General features: G+C 38.1%; 1 protein-coding gene across 3 annotated transcripts in view; it reads right to left on the bottom strand.

Annotated features, from left to right (window-relative positions):
• The window catches only part of MYPN (myopalladin), a 118,394-nt gene that overhangs the window by 63,035 nt on the left and 34,839 nt on the right, over positions 1-20,520 (bottom strand). For 2 of the 3 annotated variants that reach the window (XM_067552615.1, XM_067552617.1), the window contains one exon: positions 13,664-14,605. In XM_067552615.1, coding sequence (XP_067408716.1) covers positions 13,664-14,604 — 941 coding nt within the window. In that variant the 5' untranslated portion in view covers position 14,605. Of the gene's footprint in view, positions 1-825; positions 1,070-13,663; positions 14,606-20,520 lie in introns of those variants that run through there. The other variant, XM_067552618.1, reaches the window with a different exon arrangement.

Below are 20,520 nucleotides of genomic sequence, written 5' to 3'. Positions count from 1 at the left end.
CATGCAATAAGAAGTGGAACTTAAATGTTTATTATGTAACTGAGAAGCAAAGTAGGTACTATTTATGCCCGTAAATCCTAGAAGCCTAATGTGAGGACAGGGTATAGTCCCTACACTATTTTGAATTAGACATAGTATGATATATACCTGTGCATTTAATTGACTTTTGAGCGTTCGGCCCTGGAACTTGAAAACTCTATCTATACTTCAGGGGAGTTCCTGCCCTGCAGGGCGAACCCAATTGTCCAACACTGAAGTTCCTGTTAGAACAACGAGAGTTCTGTAGCACTTTAAAGACTAACAAATTTAATTTCTGTAGGCATAAGTTTTCGTGGGCTGTAACCCACTTCGTCAGATGTGTGGAATAGAAATCACAAGGTACATATATATATATATACAAGGGAAGTAACAACAATGGGGGAGACACTCCATTATAACTGCAGAGTAGGATTTCAAGGCTGAATGACTTTATGTATCAGTTTTGTGCTTTTAGGTGTCAGTTTTACCTACCCATTTTCACAAGTTACCAGCCTCTACTGTAACAAGCACTATAAACTGATCTAATAAAAAAGTGCTTACAAATTTAAAATCACCAATTGCAACTGATAAATATGTAGGCATATATAAAGGAAAGTGCCCAGTAACAATCTTGTTACAACAGACTGAGAACAGGGAGAACTTTGAGAAATACTCAGTTTTCCCTTCCTAAATTTTCAACAGCAGAAATACAGATTTGCTTATGTGAAATATATTCACATAATTTTTTGTGATATTTTGCCATTAAGAAAATAGCAAAATTTTAGGCTCATGACCCTGACACCTTACCTGGTCATCTTCTAGGGGAGTCTTGGATGGCATTCCTCTATCCCCTCCAGTCCCACTTTGCTCATTTTCTAAGTCTTCAACTTTCTGGTGGGCAAAATTAGATGCTCCAAGGTGTTTTTTCAGACAGCGATTTGCTCAGGACAGAGCTGTGATCCAATACTATACTTCATAGCACCCACTCATGCTGCCTCTAGCTTCCATGGACCTTGTTAAATACGTGTTTCAAAACACTTTTTAAACAGCTCTATTAATGGAAGCCAAATTCAGGAGTGAGGAGCTCAGTCATAAGTTTAAGAAATACCATTATCTGAAATCATTATTATAAAAGGAGCAGAGACAGTTCACATTCCTTAACAAGCTAAATGGGCTATAGATAATTTCAAAAATGTCAGAAGAGACAACACACTTCAAAATTAGTATAAAAAGACAAAAGCAGGGGACTTAAAATAAAGAAGCTTCAAAAGAAACCTCTCTTTTAAAAGACTGATTGGGCAATCTAGTACTATTGCTATTCTAATGGCTACAAAAAAATTATGTGGTTCTTTGCTCTCTGTGTGTGTGCTCACATGTCCAAAATCCTGTTGATTTTTTGTTTATACCTGCTCATTGCAACATTCAATAGCTAAGATATATAATATATATTTTGAAATAACTGTTGCATTTCTACAAAAGTACATTCTTTTTCCAGCTCTTTTTTTTATGTGGTTGAGATGTAATGAATCGATGGTTTTATCATTCGGTACCCACACCCACAAATCTATTCTAGGACATGCAAACCAACCACAAACCCCTTCCATTTGATCTAAAGAGAAACTGCATTTGTGTTTATCCTCAGTGTGAGCAAGCCGGTAGAGAGAAACATCACATTTACTAATTAGACAAAGCTTATCCTTGAGTGTCTAGTCTATAGGAGTTCAAGTGCCCTTTGATGTATCATTTTTATAATAAACCCATGGCTATATATATATATATATATATATACACATACATGCGCCACAGTTATTAGTGAGGGTGAAATGTAAGGCCTTTGCACTCAAAATAGAAGCCCTTAATGCTTGGGCTAATGGAGTAACTCCACTAACTGTGAATAAGTAGGAGGCTCTTATAAGCCACAAGAGAGAAATACAATCACATGAACTAAAGGCCTGATCAAAAATCCACTCAAGCGAATTGTAGCCAATTGGATTAAACCCTAAATCAGAGTAGTACACAGGATTATCCTCTAATCCCCAAAGGACATTGAATGTGTTTCTTATCTGAAATAAAGCATGACATATTCTTCCACTCTTTCAGGGATTTGCTGTTGGGAATAATTGACAGTTGCCAAATTTTCAGAAAAAAAGGCCTAAGATTAAGCACAAATCAAGTGTTTGCATGTGCCATTAAGATGTGTAATTACCCATTTGTGTAGCCAAATATGTATTTGTATGTACAGTTATCAATTGCTTATGCATTTTTGTATCCACACCAAATGCCTTTTTTTAAAAATGCAGCCCTAAGAGTTGATTGCAGTCAACACTGTCTTGCTTTAGTAATTGTAAAATATACTATTATAGAGAAAAAGGAATACCAATAATATATAATTTAATATAATTTTCAGCACTATTTTACCATAAAATAGGGTAATTTCATTAGCCCTTCATTAAACTTACATTTATTTCTCAGCGCTCTTAGATGTGTTCCTATCTCAAACCATGGACAAAGCAAGATATACTACACTAAATTCTTTGATACAAGCAACACTAAAATGGAAGGGCTATATGTGCTCCTGCTGAGCAACTTTCTGAATTAAATGTAAAGATTTTATTATTTTATAGGGGCAGGTTGGAATCTATTCTTCATTCCATTACTTGGCAAAGGTAAACAATTTCTTCCAATTAATTTGCATGAAAGGAGTCTTCTGTTAACAGAGCAATACAGATGACAATGCATAACTGAGTTATTTCTGTTTTTCCTTTGCAGTTACTATTCTTCTTATCCCCCCAAAATGAGCAGCATGAGTTAGTAAAGTAAATTTCCACTTACGCTTTAGCCATAGGCTCGGTTTTCCCACATAGTATGTATTTTAAATCACTACTTCCACCTTATTTAAAATTCATACACCCAATTATTTTGAGATTGCACAAAAGGAAAACAAAAAGATCAAGAGTCCAATATGCCCTTATAATTTTTATAAATAAAAGGTGTTTTTACTCCAGTATTGCTCGCCTCACTACTACAAACTGTAAAATAACATTTTAGAGAATGTTGTAACATGATACTACATTTATTATATAAAATGTCAGATTGTCACATAATCCTTATTAACATTTTATTCTTACCATTGAAATACTGTGCATGGCAGCAATGAAACGTTAGTTACAAAGGGAGATATGTGGGATGACTAAGTATCAATACTTTCTGTCACTGACATTTTATTCCAGCCACAGATTGTAGTCATAGCTCCACTATACAAGTCAGATTCACATTAAGCCATAGTGTCAAACACTATGGCCAAATTCATCCCTGGCATAACTCCATTGACTTGAATGGAGTTATGCTAAAGACAAGTTTGGCCCCATGGCTTAAAGAGATAAAAACTAATAAATGCTTTAATTAAACTCTCAAGAAAATTTTTACAACTTAATGGAGACTAGATGACTTTTAAATTTACCTACAAACTAATCAATCACAGATCTATTTTCTTAAACAAAGCAGTGCTAACATGAACCTTTTTAGCTATCTGTGGCATATGTTAGAGAATGCTCTCATAGAAATTTCATGACATGCAGCCTGTTTATAGCGTTTCAAATCCTCATGATACTTACAGGACGGTGGTGTGTGCCAAATCATGCAATGTGATTCATAAGTAAAATTAACCTAGCAGAGATGAGCCAACCAGTTGGAAAAAATGTAGACACCTCTCAGCCCGAGCAGATAAGGAGGGGCCATCTGCCACCAATAGGAAGGATTTATATCATACCTACTACTTTAGCAATTAAAAAAACTAGAGATGTTGAAGGATGCATGGAGAGGAGTCCTCACAACTTTTAGCTTCATGAGAAGGATGCTCGTATCCCAAACGCCTAACTTATGTCGGCACTATAGTTAAAGTAAATGTGACTCTCTGTTTTAGAGTTTATGGGGGACATTTAAATTGCACTTCAAATTCACTTTTTAAACTACAAATTCTTTGGGGCAGGGCAGTCATTTTCTATATGTTCATGCAATGCCTTGCACAATGGGGTTACAGCTTGGGTGGCCTCTAGGTGCTACCTCAATATAAATGTTAAATAATAATCATCTAAGTATTGTTCCCTAGCTATGAACTCAATTTTGGGGTCAGTATAACCACAGATATTGTGATGTAATTTTCTGATTGTTCCTCTCCTATGGCACTGCATAAAATTGATATAAAAGAAAAGGGGGTAATGTCTAGGTACACTGAAACATGTCTAGACAAGCTTAACCAACTTCACCTAGTGATGTGCTTAATTTCTTAAATCTTCCTGTGGCATTTGATATTGCCTCATTTGCCACCTGTGGGCTTATTTACACTACATTTTACATACAACCATCTTTACATTGAGGCCTAATTGCCTCAAAGATTTGGATGGATCTGGATAAGCATCCAAATCAAAACAACCAAATCTTCGGAGGCTCACTTACCACTACTTCAAACCAGTTTCTTTCGTCATCTACTTTTCTGTCCCTCGGTGAGTACTTACACACAGATACTTGCCCAATTGGTAAATGACATTACTTTATCATTTACACCCATTCTCTGGCCCAATTCCACCTGACATGATTTACATTACTATTTACATCATAATTTAATTTGCTCGTAGTGTTTTATATTTCAGCTTGATTTATGAATGTTAGACATATCCAAATTTAATCATGGTCTTCTGTTCTTTTTGTATTTCATCTAGTATCTAAGCGTATTATCTCCGTAACATCATCTGACCCCCATCCATTCAGCATGGTGCTTGGTCTCCTAACAGTGGCTACTGAGCCACATAAATAAGTTGATGTGTCTGCTGCAGCCTTGATTGACAAAGCAGGGTCTTTTATCTCAGGCAGTAAAGACTCATGCTTTGAGGTCCTGGGTTCATTCCTTGCTGTTGATGACACACCAAAGGGTGCCATGTTACACCTTAAAAATGGTGTTTCTATCCCTGGATGCCGTTGTCCAAGTTTCAGACACAACACCTGCAGAAGACACTGAATGGGATTGGTCTGACCAGTTCTGTAGTTTGTAATCTGTTTAGTAATTACAGTTATGTAATTAGCATTTAAATACAGTAAATGACTTAATTTTACAAGTCCCTGTTACATCCACTAAGTGTGAGAGCACTCATTTAGAAGGAAAAATTATATTACAAATACCTGATATTTTAGTATCTATTTTTAATGTTGTAAGTCCTTGGTTGTAACAAGTACAAAATATTCTTACAATGCTATTTTTACAAATAGTAGGTCGGGCGCTGAACACACAGGGCATAAAGAAACAGGATAATTTACAGGGAGTAACTGGGATCTTAACCCTTTTGCTTGAAGTAGATAAGACAGTGTCATATAATAAAAGTGTAAAACATGAAGGAAATGGAAAGGAGAAATGACACTGCACACAAAGCCTAGGTTTTCATCACATTGTAATATATTTCCACATATAACGACTGAGACTTGTGTACTCAAACACAAGTCACTGCACATGGAATTAACCGCATACAGTATGACACTGCCAAATCAGGTAAAAATACATGGCAGCATATCAGAACTATTGAAAAATATGAGATATATGTTCAAAAGGGACTCACACCTGACACAAGGGGCCTGTTTACACAAAGAGTTAGTGTACAGCAAGCCAGGATGTGAATCTAGGGCGCACTACCTTGCTGCACACTAACTGGTAGTGTGGACCCCTGCTACAGTGCACTAGAATTTCTGTAATGTACTTTGACATACTCCCATTTCATAGTCACACTTTCAGTTGTCAAATATTAACTCATCATGTAGACCAGCCCAAGGTTAGCACAACGTATACAGTCTTAACCGGAGGTAGGTCCCTTTTGTTTCATCTGATACAGCTACTGCTTTTTGACACACGTGTCTCCATAGCTGCACCAATGTATGGGATTCACAAACAATGTGCTCAACTACTGGATAGGGATTCTGTTAATGTGCTCTTGTATGTTCTTGCCATCAGTTAGTAGAAACAACAAGTGGATACTGAATACTGCTGTACAAGTGTAATTTTAAAAGAATGATTTTTGTCAAATGTCACAGTTGGTTCTGGAGACATGAAAGCTGAGCTAAATAAGGGAATTTTATGTTTGGATTTAGAGGGAAATTTAAAAGCAAATTCTGTTGCCATCTAACAACTCATTTTATTTGTATACTTTTTCAGGGTGTAAAGGGGTTCATGCTTCCCCCTTGCTGCTCCGGGCTTCTTCCCCCAGAAAACACACACAGAAGCAGCTTCGTGCTCCCACTAGTGCTCTTTATTCACAGGCTTTTCTTCCCACCACCAACTATTTACAGGTACAGTTTCAGGCCAGGGCCCACACAGTTTCAGCCACCAGATCAGGGCAGCTCACCTCCAACTGAGGTCTCTCCCTCTCAGGCTGACCCCCTCGCCCCTTCCAGCTACTGCTCTGACCACCTCCTTTCAGTGAACTGGTCAGCCCCCGAGCGCCTTCCTACGAGCCTTTATAGGGCCTCTCTAATGAGCCTCACAGCTGCTCCTCCTTAGCCTAGTCCTTTCAGGCTCACTTAGCTGGTTCCATTCCCCCTTTTATTGGGCTCCAGTACTATTTGAGCTCCAGGGTGTGGGTGAGCACAAGTCCACCCACAGCTGAAAGCTCCTCCCTCAGCCTGAAGGGAGGAGCCACTGAACCTGGACTCAATTAATTAGGGCTCCAATGGCAGAGAGTTGGCTTAACTTTCAGGGCTCAGCCAGCACCCTGTCACACAGAGCTAAAAGTTGTCTTCATGATACCTCATTGTTGCTATAGTAAAATGTTTTAAGTATTCTTACCAGAGCTGGTCAAATAGTTTTCTAAAAATTAATTAACACTTTTGCAAATAAAAATGCCAAGATTGATTTGTTATGATTTGTGGAGCCATATTATTTATAGCACTGTCATTTTAAAAAAATCACAATTAATTGCGAGATTAAAAAAATAGTCATGGTTAATCACTGTTTTAATCACACTGTTAAACAATAATCAAATACCAATTTAAATTGATTATAAATATTTTGGATGTTTTTCTACGTTTTCAAATATATTGATTTCAGGTCACCTCATACAAGTACTGTAGTGCAATCTCTTTATCATGAAAGTGCAATTTACAAATGTAGATTTAAAAAAAAATTCTAAATAACTGAACTCAAAAACAAAATAATGTAAAATTTTTAGAGCTGACAAGTCAAAGCATAAGGGGCATACAAATATTTAGCGTAGCTGAAATGTAAATACCTTGTGACGCTGGCTACAACAGTGCCATGCAAATGCCTGTTCTCACTTTCATCTGACATTGTAAATAAGAAACAGGCAGCATTATCTCCCGTAACTGTAAACAAACGTGTTTGTCTTAGCAATTGGCTGAACAAGAAGTAGGACTGAGTGGACTTGTATGAGGTGAATTGAAAAATACTATTTCTTTTGTTTATCTTTTTTACAATGCAGATATTTGTAATAAAAATAATAATATAAAGTGGGCAGTGTACACTTTGTATTCTGTGTTATAACTGAAATCAATACATTTGAACATGTAAAAAACATCCAAAATATTTATAATAAATTTAAATCAGTACTCTTTTATTGTTTAACAGTGTGATTAAAACTGAGATTAATTGTGACTATTTTTAAATCTAGTTAATTTGTTTTGCGTTAATTTCATGAAATAGCTGCGATTAATTGACAGACCTAATTATTTATTATGCATAGGTATGCAGGCAACTGCTGGGTATTTGTGAAAATATCTGTGAATCCTGAAAGTTTAGCAAATTTTATCACAAATGATTATTTGTCTGAAAATTCATACTGAAGTATGTTATTTACTATTCATTATTTGTCTTCTAAAAACTCTTTTAGTCAGCCAATCAAAGCAGAAATTGTATCATGTATCTTAGCTGACCCATCACACAATGGAAACAATGAATAGACAAAGTGGACAGTTTGTGAACAACTCATAGTCTGAAAGCTTGCAGTATTGTAGCTATGTTGGTCCCAGGATATTAGAGAGATAAGATGAATGAGGTAATATCTTTTATTGGATGAACTTCTGTGGTGAGAGAGACAAGAGACACAGAGCTCTTCTTCAGGTCTGAAAGCTTGTCTCTTTCACCAACAGAAGTTGATGCAATAAAAGATATTACTTCACCAATCTCATTTCTCATAGTCTGAACATTACTTATCTAATTACTTAGCAAAAACTTACAAATGACAAATATATTTAAAGAAAATAATAATTTTTATGAATAATTCACTAAGCAAATAAGTGGCTTACTTATCACTGAATCATTTTCATAATGAATAGTTCGATCACCTCTAGTGATCGAGTGGACAGATTCCCTTCCCTACATTACTATCTCCAATCAGGCCCCTTAGAAAACTTCCAGTGCCTACCCCTCAAATCATTCAGGCAATCCCATGTATGAGAGGTTCAGTTTAAGACTCCAGCTTCTATCTAATAGGATATTCAGGATGTTTTATTTCAAATCTATGACTCCTTCCACCTTGCCATTGAGTCAAAAGAACTAAACTGATTTCTTGCTACTATTGAACATTTGGTAGCAGTTACTCCCTATATTAATCCGTCTGTCTCTGATGGAAATTCTTTGCAGCCGTCTCTCTGCAGTACTGAAACCTGTTGATTTAGAAGCTCTGAAATCATGATAACATTTTGGATCTAAATTACTTGTTTAGAAAGTGCTTGTTCAGCAGCAGTAATGACAGTGTTACATGTGAAATGTAAATCAGTAATAACAAAACCCATATTGCAATCCCAGTATCTGCTAAAAGTTAATTGATATTTACCTTAAATAGTGGCTACAAAAAGTAAAATGCACTCCCAAATACCCAGATGCATGTTCTTGGAAAAAGAAGGATCACTAACTACCATTTGCTTTGAAACCCAGCAAAAACATTAATCAAATTTGTGGCTGCAGACAACTATGTTCCTTTTAGGCATTCTTCTCTAACACATCTGTTCTACCACTTTGCTAGTACATGCTGTCCAGGTGGCTGATACCAGCAATGTGAACCCAATGTCAAATGATAAAGTTAGTTTCTATTTTTTCTTAGTACTATCTTAACAGAGGTTTATGAGTCAAAAAAAGAACCCGTTTAAACAACATTTTGTGTTGACAATCATTAACCCTTTTGAAGTTGGTGGAGTTATTCAGATTTACAATAATGTAAATGAGGTCAGAATAACTCTAATAGGTAAAACTAATATCATGGAACTCAGTTCTGCTAAACTTGGAGTTTCAAAATCCAAATCAAAACTTTGTCCAATTCAAATACATTCAAATTTGGTATTTGGATTCAGGCATTATAGGTTCAAGGCAATAGCTTGTATCTGAATCTAAGACTAGAGGATTTAGTTTGAACCATTGCTAATGTACACTCTCTGAAACAGTCTTTGTATGGGAGTGTATTTAAGACACAGGCCATTCCAAAGAAACAAATGACCTTTCTGCCACAATCTACTACTCCATCAATAGTCATGCTGTTACATCCACCATGACAGTCCATGCTCTCATTCCTCAGGCTCCCTTCCATTGGTCAATGAGAGTACCAGTGCAAGTTATTACTGACTCACTCCAGTATTAATTTGTGCCAGAATGTCCTACAGGCCTGGGGCGTGGGGTATGGAGTGGGGGGTGAATTATGATTTGGAGAGTAGCCATTGCCCTTCTCCAGCAACAGAGCGTTAAATCAGTTGAGCATTCAGAGACGGACTTCTGCAAGGTTAGGAGATGGGACAAGCATTCCATGAAACCAGCATTAAGCTCTCCTTCATAAACTGCTGATAAATCCTTGCATTCCAGAGACTGCTGACTATTTTGTATCTCTCTTGCTTGGCTATTAGAACATAGCTGTCTTCTCTTTGCATAACTTCACAGTCATTACACTAACCAATCCCACACCTTCTCAAAAAGTGTTACCCTCAAAGTAGGCTGTTCTCCAATACTTTTTCTAATCCAAGATCTTAACATGTCTCAGCATCTACAGCCAACAGAATGCCTTCTTTACTATCTTTGACAGCTCTATGCACCGTGCCAAAGAGACACTATATTCTTAGTGAATACTGTATGCTCAAATCCTTGGAGCTCATTGGAACTTGGTCCAAAAGTAAATTATTTTCTGGTTTTATTTTTCCCGGACCCAATGACTATGAGTGAGTCAGGATCATCGTATATGGTAATTTATAATTAAGGTTAAGATTTTGTCATGGTTATTTTTAGTAAAAGTCACGGATGGATCATGGGCAATGCATAAAAATTCATGGAACCCCATGACCCATCTGTGATTTTTACTAAAAATAATGGTGAGGGGGAGCTGACCAGGCATTACTGAATCTGGCGGGGGGGCGGGAGGGGGAGAATGAGAGCCCTAGGCCCATTGCAGGAGGGAGAGGGTTCAGCAATTGCCACCAGCTGCAACTTGGAGCTCCAGGGTCCCCCCACTGAGCACTGGACTCCAAGCTCCGGGATCCCGCATGGTGGCTCAGGGCTATGGGGTCCCCTGCGCACAGCTGCTGGGTCTGTCCGCTGAGGCTGGGAGCTGCAGAACATGACTGTGGGGGTCCGTCTGCCAGCTGTGTCGACTAGAAGCGGGGGGGGGGGGGGGGGGGGGGGCCGGCAGCAGCTGGGAGCTGTGGAGGCCCGCCATCATCTGCCGCCACAGGCAGTAGGGGGACCCCAGAATTCTGAAGTCCCCCCCACAGCCCATGACAGCTCTGGGGTCCCCTTGCTGCCCCCGCAGCAGCTGAGTGTCCAAGGCTCTCTACTGTCAGCCACTGTGGGCAGTAGGGGGACCTCGGCGCACTAGGGTCCCCCTGCTGCCCGTGGCTTTGGGCTTCAGGGTCCCTGAGATCGATGGTGGATTGGAGCTGGGAGAGGCGAGGGGGGACCTGCCACCTGCCTTGGCTGACAGCAGCGGGGCCCACGCCGTCCGCAGTGGCTCAGAGCTGTTGGATCCCCGCCATGGCTGACAGCAGCCCTCTCCCTCCTCCTCTCCCCCCCCTCCCCGGCCGCAGCTCAGAGCTGGGGATCCTGGCCTTGCTGAGAGCTTTGGGACCCTTGCCACCTGTGGCCCACAGCCCCCAGAAGCTGACAACTTCAGCCCTTCTGCCCCAGGGCACGGAAGCAGAAGAGGTTAATTTCCCAGAGGTCTCTGGAAGTTATGGAATCTGTGATTTCCATGACAGCTGTAACAAAACGTTATCCTTATTTATAATATGGAAAGATGCAACCAGGAAGCGCGAAACGCCACATAATGCTCTCACTAGCTCTCACAAATTATAATCTTGGCTAGGTTTGAACCTGGAAGATGGAAGAGTGTTCTTGGTTTTCTGGATGGATTTTCCTTTCATCCATTCCCAATGTTTATTGCTGCCCATTTGCAGGGCTGATAAAATGTGGGATTCACAGGACAAAAGCTGCATTATGCCTTAACAAAAACTATTAACACAAAACCAGACAACCCTTTGCAAGCAATTGGTGTTCCCAAGCTGCTCTTTAACACACTATAAACACACACATATACACACAGTCCAAATGTAGCCCCTTTCTGATGTTTGCTGTTATTTGTCAGTTTAGTAACAGAATTTACAATTGAACATAAGCTATCTCCTGAGCGTGGCTGCTCCTGGGTTGTTTTCTTCTCTTTGGGACTCCTCTGTCCCTGCCCCTAATTCCAGCTGTTTGGGTAAACATTCAAACTCCTTTATGCTTCTGGGTTATATCTCATAGGACCCACATGGGTCTTAAGGAATTTTTTTAATGTATATAGGAAAGATCCTTCAAGACAAAGTGCCTTGAGAAGTCAGACTTGGAGATTTTGGAATCTGAGAAGTTAGAGATTTCTTCAAAGTAGGAAATTTGTTTCTAGGGCTCAACAATGTTTCCCCTTTAGTTTCTTCAGGGAAAGCAACTCCCTTACATTACTATTTTCTTTCATCATCTTTCTCTTCTACCAGACAGAGAGATGAATTCAATTAGGCATTTGTGATGATGGAGCCTGAAAAAGAGGAGTACAAAGAAAGGCCACAGAGGAAACTGAATCAGAACAATGAGTTTGGACAGGAAACGTACTGGAAGGCACATTGCTACCCATTAAGATGCTTCCCTTTGATTTCAGCCTAAAAATAATATACACTTCCTCTGTTAACAAATAATCAGATCCTTTGGAGGAAGGGCACATTCTTGCCACTGAGAAACTTAGCAAGAGATTCTCTGTGGCACTGTGGGTTGTGGCCTAGCAGGGGGTTCAACAGGAATAAAAATGGTCTGGCACTCTCTGATAAGAATGGAGCCCCATACACTGGGGGACTTTTTGTCTTCATGGAAGGGTTTCTCATAGCTGAAATGTGGCAAAACAAAAGGATTTGTTTGTAGATGCTCACTCCTTTGTCCTTATTACAGGAATATGCTGCCATTACTGCTTCTTTCTGAGAATTAGCAATTATTGGGGAAAGAAACTGAGAGAGTGACAAAAGATAAGACAAAGATATTTTACCACAAAATCTTGGGATGTCTTTCACTTGATGCTGATGCCTATTATTCTTATAAGAAAAATGATAAATCTAATTTGGAATGTAGACTCTGAAGATGCAAGAAAGACCCTGCAATATATTTTAAAAAGTACTTCTAAATTATCAAAAAAACTGTAGGTAGTTGTCTAAACTAATGGGCTGTTCAAGATACTGTTGATATTAATTGGAAAATAAAAGTAAATAGCATAACTTTTCTTTAGAGGATAGGTAGAATTCTCCTTTCAGTTACTCTGATGTATTGCTCACTACAGTCAAGGGTTTACACCCATGTGACTGAGAAGAACATTCAGTCTATGGGCTATCTTTAAACAAGTTTAGTTTGAGAAACACCAATAAAATCTGAGAATTCTAAGATAAAAGTGAGAATTTTAATAAACTATTTCCCAATCTGTATCCCTGCCATATAACATTAAGCACTTTTATAGTGCCTTTTATCACCAAAGATCTTTACAAACTATACCACGTGGCTTAGCTGTTCAACAACATGAGTAATAGTGACTAGTTGAAAGCATTTTACAGTTGGCGAAACTAAGGTTAAGTGACTTTTCCAAGGCTATAGAGGGAATCCTTGTCAGAGCCTGGATTAGAATTAAGGAGTTTCTGGCTCCCAGTGTAATAACTGAACAGGGGATTTTTAGTCTCTCATCGTTTATATTTATTTATTTATTAGTGAAAAATCTCTTGGTCATACAATCCTGTACCTATTCAACCCAAATGCATGCAAACTTACAGCAACAAGAATCATGCACATAGCTATTTTCAGCTGGTTCACTGTGATTAATCAGTCAGTTCCCATAAAAGGAACAAATCTTTCTCAGAAAGGAGATACATTTTCTAATTACAGAAGAGTAGCTCTTAATAGCATGTCCTCTAAATGCTTAAGTTTAAACAGCAAGAACCTTCTGGATGATTTAAAGACAGCAATTGTTTTTCCTAATCAATTTTAATAACCAAGATCAAAAAATTTCTGCTACAAACTTCTAAAATATGTACCTCAAACATCATAGAAGTGTAACACATACACCTATCATTACAGAAATGCAAAATGGCAAAAGTTGAATATGTTTACCTGACTTCAGGTGCTGGAATTCCTACCACAATGCAGTCCAACTGCACTTTGGTTCCTTCAGGAACTTCTCTGCTTTTCAATTTTTGTGTAAAATGTGGTGGCTGTCCAATTGGCTCCTCAAAATATAAAGTTGTAGGTGCCGACTCTGTTGTTAACTTTGTACTTTCTAATTGATTTATAGCTTCCAAGTTTGCCTCCTGTTGATCATTTGTTTTTTCACGTGTATGCTCTGCTTTATTATCCAAGTCTTGAGGTACTGGAATAGAAGGCCGTTCTCTCTTTTCTGACAGCTTTGGGAAACTGGGGCTACCTTCTTGATCAGCCTTATTTTTAGATTCAAGTTTGCTCCTGTAATTTTTGCAAGTTCTAGGTCTTATTCTTTTAGAATTATGTGCTTTGAACAGTGAAGAAAGTTCCTCAATAAAATCTGCTGCCTTGTTTAGGAATTCTTTTTTGGATTCTGCTTCAGACCCAAATTGTTTTTTTAGCTCCTGAGTGCTCTCTTTGGAACTTTTTGTTTCTGTGACATGATCCAGACAAAAGTTTGAGTGGAGACTATTGTCTGAAGTTGGCAAGGCTGTGGACTGGGCCTCTTGTTTGTTTGAAACTGTTTTTCCACAGTTTTTCACTTGTTCAGAGCTATGATGTACATGTTTCTGTTGGTCGTCCTGCTTTTCAAGTGGGTCTTGATCAATTGCTTGTCTTGCCAGATTTACACTTTCATCTAACTCTTCTTGGCTCAAAAAGGCAGAGAGATCTGGAAGGTCATCTTGGCTAGCTACTTCCTCTGAAGCCCCAGAAGTACTGCCATAATGAAAAGTATGTGGAGAAGGTTCTGATCTACTTCTTTCACTGTTCCCTTGATGTCTGGTTTCAGCTAAATAACTCTCTCTCAGAAGTTGAGATATTGAAGTGGAAGATTCTAAACTGTTGTCTTGCATGCTGTCAACAAAAAGGACAAATAGGACCACACCTCATCAATAGTAAGTTAGTTGCCAACACAGAATTATAGGCGTCTGAAAAGCAGAACACAAAGTTTTTTAATTGTACTTCTATTCTAAAAATTACCTTGTAAAAATGGCCTCTTCTTATTACATGGACCTGTTCTCATTTACAGATCTGCTGACTTTGGTAACTAAAATCAGTTTTTATTACTTTTGACTCCTATTAAACTTGCAGAGCTATTCTATTCCAGGTAACAGGTCAAGAGAATTGTTAACTAAGTTCCAATTGCAAAGCCTTTATGGTTGACTATGTGTGAGCCAGAAAGAACCCACTTTGACTTTTAGATTCCATACTGGATTTGTAGGACTGACAGTTAGAAGAAAAACAAACAATCAAACAGCTTTACAGTACTTTTAAACTGAGCAAAGCTGGTCTGAAACTCACCAAGAGACAATAAGTATATAACCCCCCAAAATCATTTTTTGGAGGTTAAAAATACACTGAAATGGCAATTTTTCATTGAAAACTCATAGAAAATAATATATTAAGTACATAAGAATGGCCATATTAGGTCAGACCAATGGTCCATCTAGCCCAGTATTTTGTCTTTAACGTGGCCATTGCCAGATGCTTCAGAGGGAATAAACAGAACAGGGTAATTTTGAGTGATCATCCCTGTCATCCAGTCCCATCTTCCGGCAGTTGGAGGCTTAGGGACACCTGGAGCATGGGGTTGTGTCACTAAACATCTTGGCTAATATCCATGGATGGACTTATCCTCCATGAACTTATCTAATTATTTTTGGAACCAGTTATATTTTTGGCCTTTCACAACATCTCCTGGCAATGAGTTCCACAGACTGACTGTGTGTACTTCCCTTTGTTTGTTTTAAACCTGCTGTCTACTAATTTCATTGGTTGGCTCCTAGTTCTTGTGTTATGTGAGGGGATAAATAACACTTCCCTATTCATTTTCTCCATACTATACATGATTTTATAGACCACTATCATATCCGCTGTTAGTTATCTCTTCTCTACAATGAACAGTCTCTTTAATCTTTCCTCATATGGAAGCTGTTCCAGGCCACTAATCATTTTTGTTGCTCTTCCCTGTACTTTTTCCAATTCTAATATATCTTTTTTGAGATGAGGTGATCAGACCTGCACACGGTATACGAGGTGTGGACATACTATGGATTTATAAAATGGCATTTTCTGTTTTATTACCTATCTCTTTGCCAATGGTTCCTAACATCCTGTTAACTTTTTTGACTGCTGTTGCACATTGAGTGAATCAGGGAACTATCCACAAAATCTCAAGATCTCTTTCTTGAGTGGTAACAGCTAAAGATCCTCATCCCATCATTGAGGATGTATAATAGGGATAATATTTTCCAATCTGCATTTCTTTGCTCCTATCAACACTGAATTTCATCTGCCATTTTGTTGCCCAGTCACCCAGTTCAGTGACATTTCTTTGTAACCCTGCAGTCAGCTTTGGAATTAACTACTTTGAATAATTTTGTATTGTCTGCAAATTTGCCACCTCACTGTTCATCCCCTTTTCCAGATCATTTATGAATATGTTAAACAGTACAAATTTCAATACAGATCTTTGGGGGACTCTGCTATTTACCTCTCTACATTGTGAAAAATGACCATTTATTTCTACTGTTTGTTTCCTATTTTTTAATCAGTTACTGATCCATGAGAGGATCTCCCCTCTTATCCCATGACTGCTTATTTTGCTTATGTACCTTTGATGAGGGACCTTGTCAAGGGCTTTCTGAAAGTCCAACTACACTATATTGGCTGGTTCATCCTTGTCCACATGCTTGTTGGCACCCTCAAAGAATAGATTGGTGAGGCATGATTTCCCTTTACAAAAGCCGTGTTGATTCTTTCCCAACATTGTATTTATCTAATCGTCTGATAATACTATTCTTTACTATAGATTCAACCATTACAAAAAACAAATTATAGCATAGCATATACTGCACTTTATATGCTTATTTATCAGTCAGAATATTATGCATTGTTTTATCCATTGTTTAAGATCTACAAATCAGTACATTAATTTCACAGTATGTATTTGAGTAAAGGTGGATATTGATTTTATACTTTGACAAGAATGCCATTTGTATTATTGAGCCATTAAAAACTTTTTGAATCATGTTAGCCATGGTGCAGTGCACCAATAAAGATGACAAGATAATATTGGGAAGCCCAAATTTCAATCCTAAATAAGAAATCTAAATCCTAAATTTGCATGCTCAGATCAGCATTTCAGCATATAAATCCTTGTTTTATGCATATACAATCCAACATGAATATCCAAATATGGGATTTGGTTATCCTATTCATGTGCTTATATTTTGAAAATTCAGCTTAAAGTTGTTCAGAAGAAAAGAAGAAAGATACCATTCAGAGGACTAGGTAACAGGTGTGTGTAAAATATATAATATTATATATTATATATAAAACATCCTCTCCATGAAGCTAACAAAGGTGTGCTTATTTACTGAGCTTACAAGTATCAAAAGATGCAAAGTATAGTATCTCTTTCTTATTTAATTTATTTCTTATCTTAGTGTTTGTTAAAAGGATAGGTTCTTAAAGGTGAAACATCTATTTTATATTTGTCTAGGTTCTGCCTTCCTTCAACAGACTTCTAGTATCTAATATATGTAAATCCCTCCTCTTTACATCATTTTCCCATCCAAACCTTGAGACCTGAAACTTTCCCTGTCTAACTGGCCTTGCTGATAGACTGTGCTACTATACTTCTCTTGCTGCCCTGTCACCCATTGATATAATTGTGCAATAACCAACCCATTCACCCGTTGGTATAATTCTGCAATAAGCAACCCATTTCCCAAAGTGCTGCCCGAATCCCAACCTTAATTTTATAGATTTGAATTTCACCAGGGTTGAAGTCTTAAATTATCCAAAGTGAGTAAAAGGTGGCAGAAGGACTTTTTTCAGCCTGTACACATGTTATGTAAAGTTGTTGCAGAAAGAAGCACAGAAAGAAGTCAAAGAATAGGGTAAACTGCATTTCTCTGAACTAAACGAATTGTTGATAAAGGATTTTCAGGATTTCAGAATTGTTATAGCAACAGACCCAAATGCAAAATGAAAGTGTGCATATATGGACCATCAGAGACTTGTTTTCATTGGCCAGTTTGGATGGGACAAGGTTGCCAGCCCTTTTGTACACTCCGTTTCTGGGGAGTACTTGGCAACTCATTTATGCGTGGAGGAAGCATTAACAAGGATCACTGTCATCATGGCCTTCATCACCATCAACCTATGCTGGGACCCAGAGACATCACTGCACTTTATTTTTCCTGACCCTGAAAGATGTTTTCATCAGACCAGATGACAGGAGTGGAACCAGACATCATCATTATTCCCATAGCTTTAACCTAAGCAACTCCTAAAATTGGAACCTAATGTTTTACTGCTTCCATCGTGGATCAGTTTCCTCCTGCAACTTATTCCTTCTATCTCTTCTCAATCTTTCTTTTGTTTCTTTTTTTGCCTTCTGTTAATAAGAATCAAGCTTAGCCAACCAGAACAAGTCAACCCTTGCATCACTTTGCTGTGATCAAAACAGTAAGTGAAAAAAAATGCATTTAGCCAGCCTAGTCCTGTTAAAGTTTGGATGCCTCTGAAGTGACTAGTAAGGTTTCATACTGTGTGGTGTGCCTTTAGTCTTCCAGCTGAGCTGCTAATATCTAAGACAGAGGCTGATTTTACCTAGCTTCTTCTTTTCTCTTTCCTCCTGTGTGTGTGTCCTTTAATTGTGGGAGGGAAGAAATATGGAAAATTGTTAACATGAAGGTTTATTTAATTTTTAAATGTTTTAACTGTCATTTGTGTGTGTGTGTAATTTTTGTTTGTTTTAATAGTGTCAAACAAGCAAAACCCAAGACTAGTGACAGAATCTCAAACTCAAATTGTTATTGTTCTGGATGTTGGGGCGGGGTGTCTCAGGCCTTCTCTGCCCAGTACTAAGGCACTGGTGCCTTGAAACCCCCCCAGAGAAGACCTGATAAACCCCATCACCTTGACAAATAGAGTAACTTACAAATTATAACCTCCTAACCACCCTTATCAGTCCCCACAACAGATTCCAGCATTAATGCATTTCCACTCTTCCTATGTTGGGCCAGACATGTTAATACCAATGGAACATTAGCACTGAACTTGGTTAACGCAACATTCCAATGCAATTTTGGCACATAAAAGAACAGTGATTTAGGATGCTCACAGCTTTGTAAATCACTGGACAGAGAAGGTAATACTACCTTTTAAGAGCACAGACCATGTCTTTCTAATGCATAGGTCATTGCCAGTAAAGATGCTACAACAATTGCTTGGCTAGCTTCTGCTCTCATTTACAACTATGAAATCTTAGTGAAATACAATGGAGCTAAAATAGAATATTTATTTATTTATATGCTGATAAGTGCAAGATACTTACAAGCCACAAATAAGACACAACCCCTGTCCTAAGGCGGTTACTATCTGAACGGCAGACAAACATCAGACAAGAATGTGCTGGTAGATCCAGAAGATTGCAATAACCTAGGGCCAAGTTTTTCTTGGCCCTAATGTGTATATGTGATGGGGAAGGCACAGGGAGACTTCTTCTCTTATTTACCTATATTACACTGAGACCACAAACAATTTCAGACCCTTTTTTTTAGGCTCACTAGGGGCATAAATCACTCCAGAGCAGGTGAGGAAGAAGAAGAGGCAGAGCCATAGCCTAGTCCCTACTCCACACCATGGAGCTGACTGGGCATAAGGAGGAAAGCATATTGCATTTTTCTAATTGAGGTTGTAGGAGGCACAGTCCCTTCCAGAGTGTCAGCCTCATATCACTCCATTTATGGCTGTGGCTAATTATTACAATCTATCCCTTTGTATACTTGTGTGGTTTTATAAAAAGAAATGGTGTGATATTTTACATAGGTTATACAAGTGTACAGGAGTATTTGGCCCACTGGCTTGCCTGGTCAAGTTTGTTATCCTGAAAAGTTAATTATATTTAACCACAATGTCATTCCATTTCTGTGCTTTCTGTAAAACTAAATGTATTATCCATAAAAACCTGGAGAGGAAGGATGCATTCCTGTACAGAATATGAGGACAATGGATGGTGACAGGAGGACATATAAATTGAAAAATGACTCCATGAGACCAAAGCCTGTCATCTCCTGCAGCAAATGAAGGTAACTGCTTCATAAACTGATTGGATGGAGAAGATGTATGGAGTCATTTAACTATGGCTAGTCAAGATTTCATTCATATAGATCTTTTATTAGGATTACACATTCCTCATTTCACTACGATTTCTATTCCCATGGTCCTCATTAATCACCATGCAGTTTTTCTGCACCTAGCCAAAACAAATTAATGTGTTTCTTAGTGTTTCTTCTAAATCTTTGTGCTGGGTCTTGTGTTTTTTTCCCTTCATCCTTCATACAAAATATTGAAACACAAATAAAGTGATCTCTGATTCCCTGAAGAAGTACAATTCTGATGTGTGATGGGACACTGAAACCAGTCATAAGGAGAAACATTTGGCTTATCAAAAGTATTTGGAGAATGTACACTAGCAAAAGAGTACAATAAATGAGGCATCTTTCAATAACAAAAAAAGGAGCATTACATTAGTGGATGGACTACAAAAAGAAGAAAATTATATTTGATAGACAGTGAAAAGACAAAATAGCAGATACAATATTGTGGTCATACAGCTTTCTTCAGGAAAGATCTGTAATAAAAATAATAAAAACCAAAACATTAGAATACCAAGGGCTAGATTTTGACTAGTCATAACAGTCACATATGGGAGTGCAACTTGTCTCTCCTCTCATGTGGCCAGACTAGGGCTGCTT

The sequence above is a fragment of the Emydura macquarii genome, unplaced genomic scaffold (genome assembly GCF_026122565.2).
Source record: "Emydura macquarii macquarii isolate MOO-44397 ecotype Brisbane River unplaced genomic scaffold, CSIRO-AGI_Emac_v2 contig_1390, whole genome shotgun sequence".
NCBI classification, from domain to species: domain Eukaryota; kingdom Metazoa; phylum Chordata; order Testudines; family Chelidae; genus Emydura; species Emydura macquarii.
Note: the sequence above shows the minus strand (reverse complement) of the source record. Positions and strands in the feature narration are given on the sequence as shown.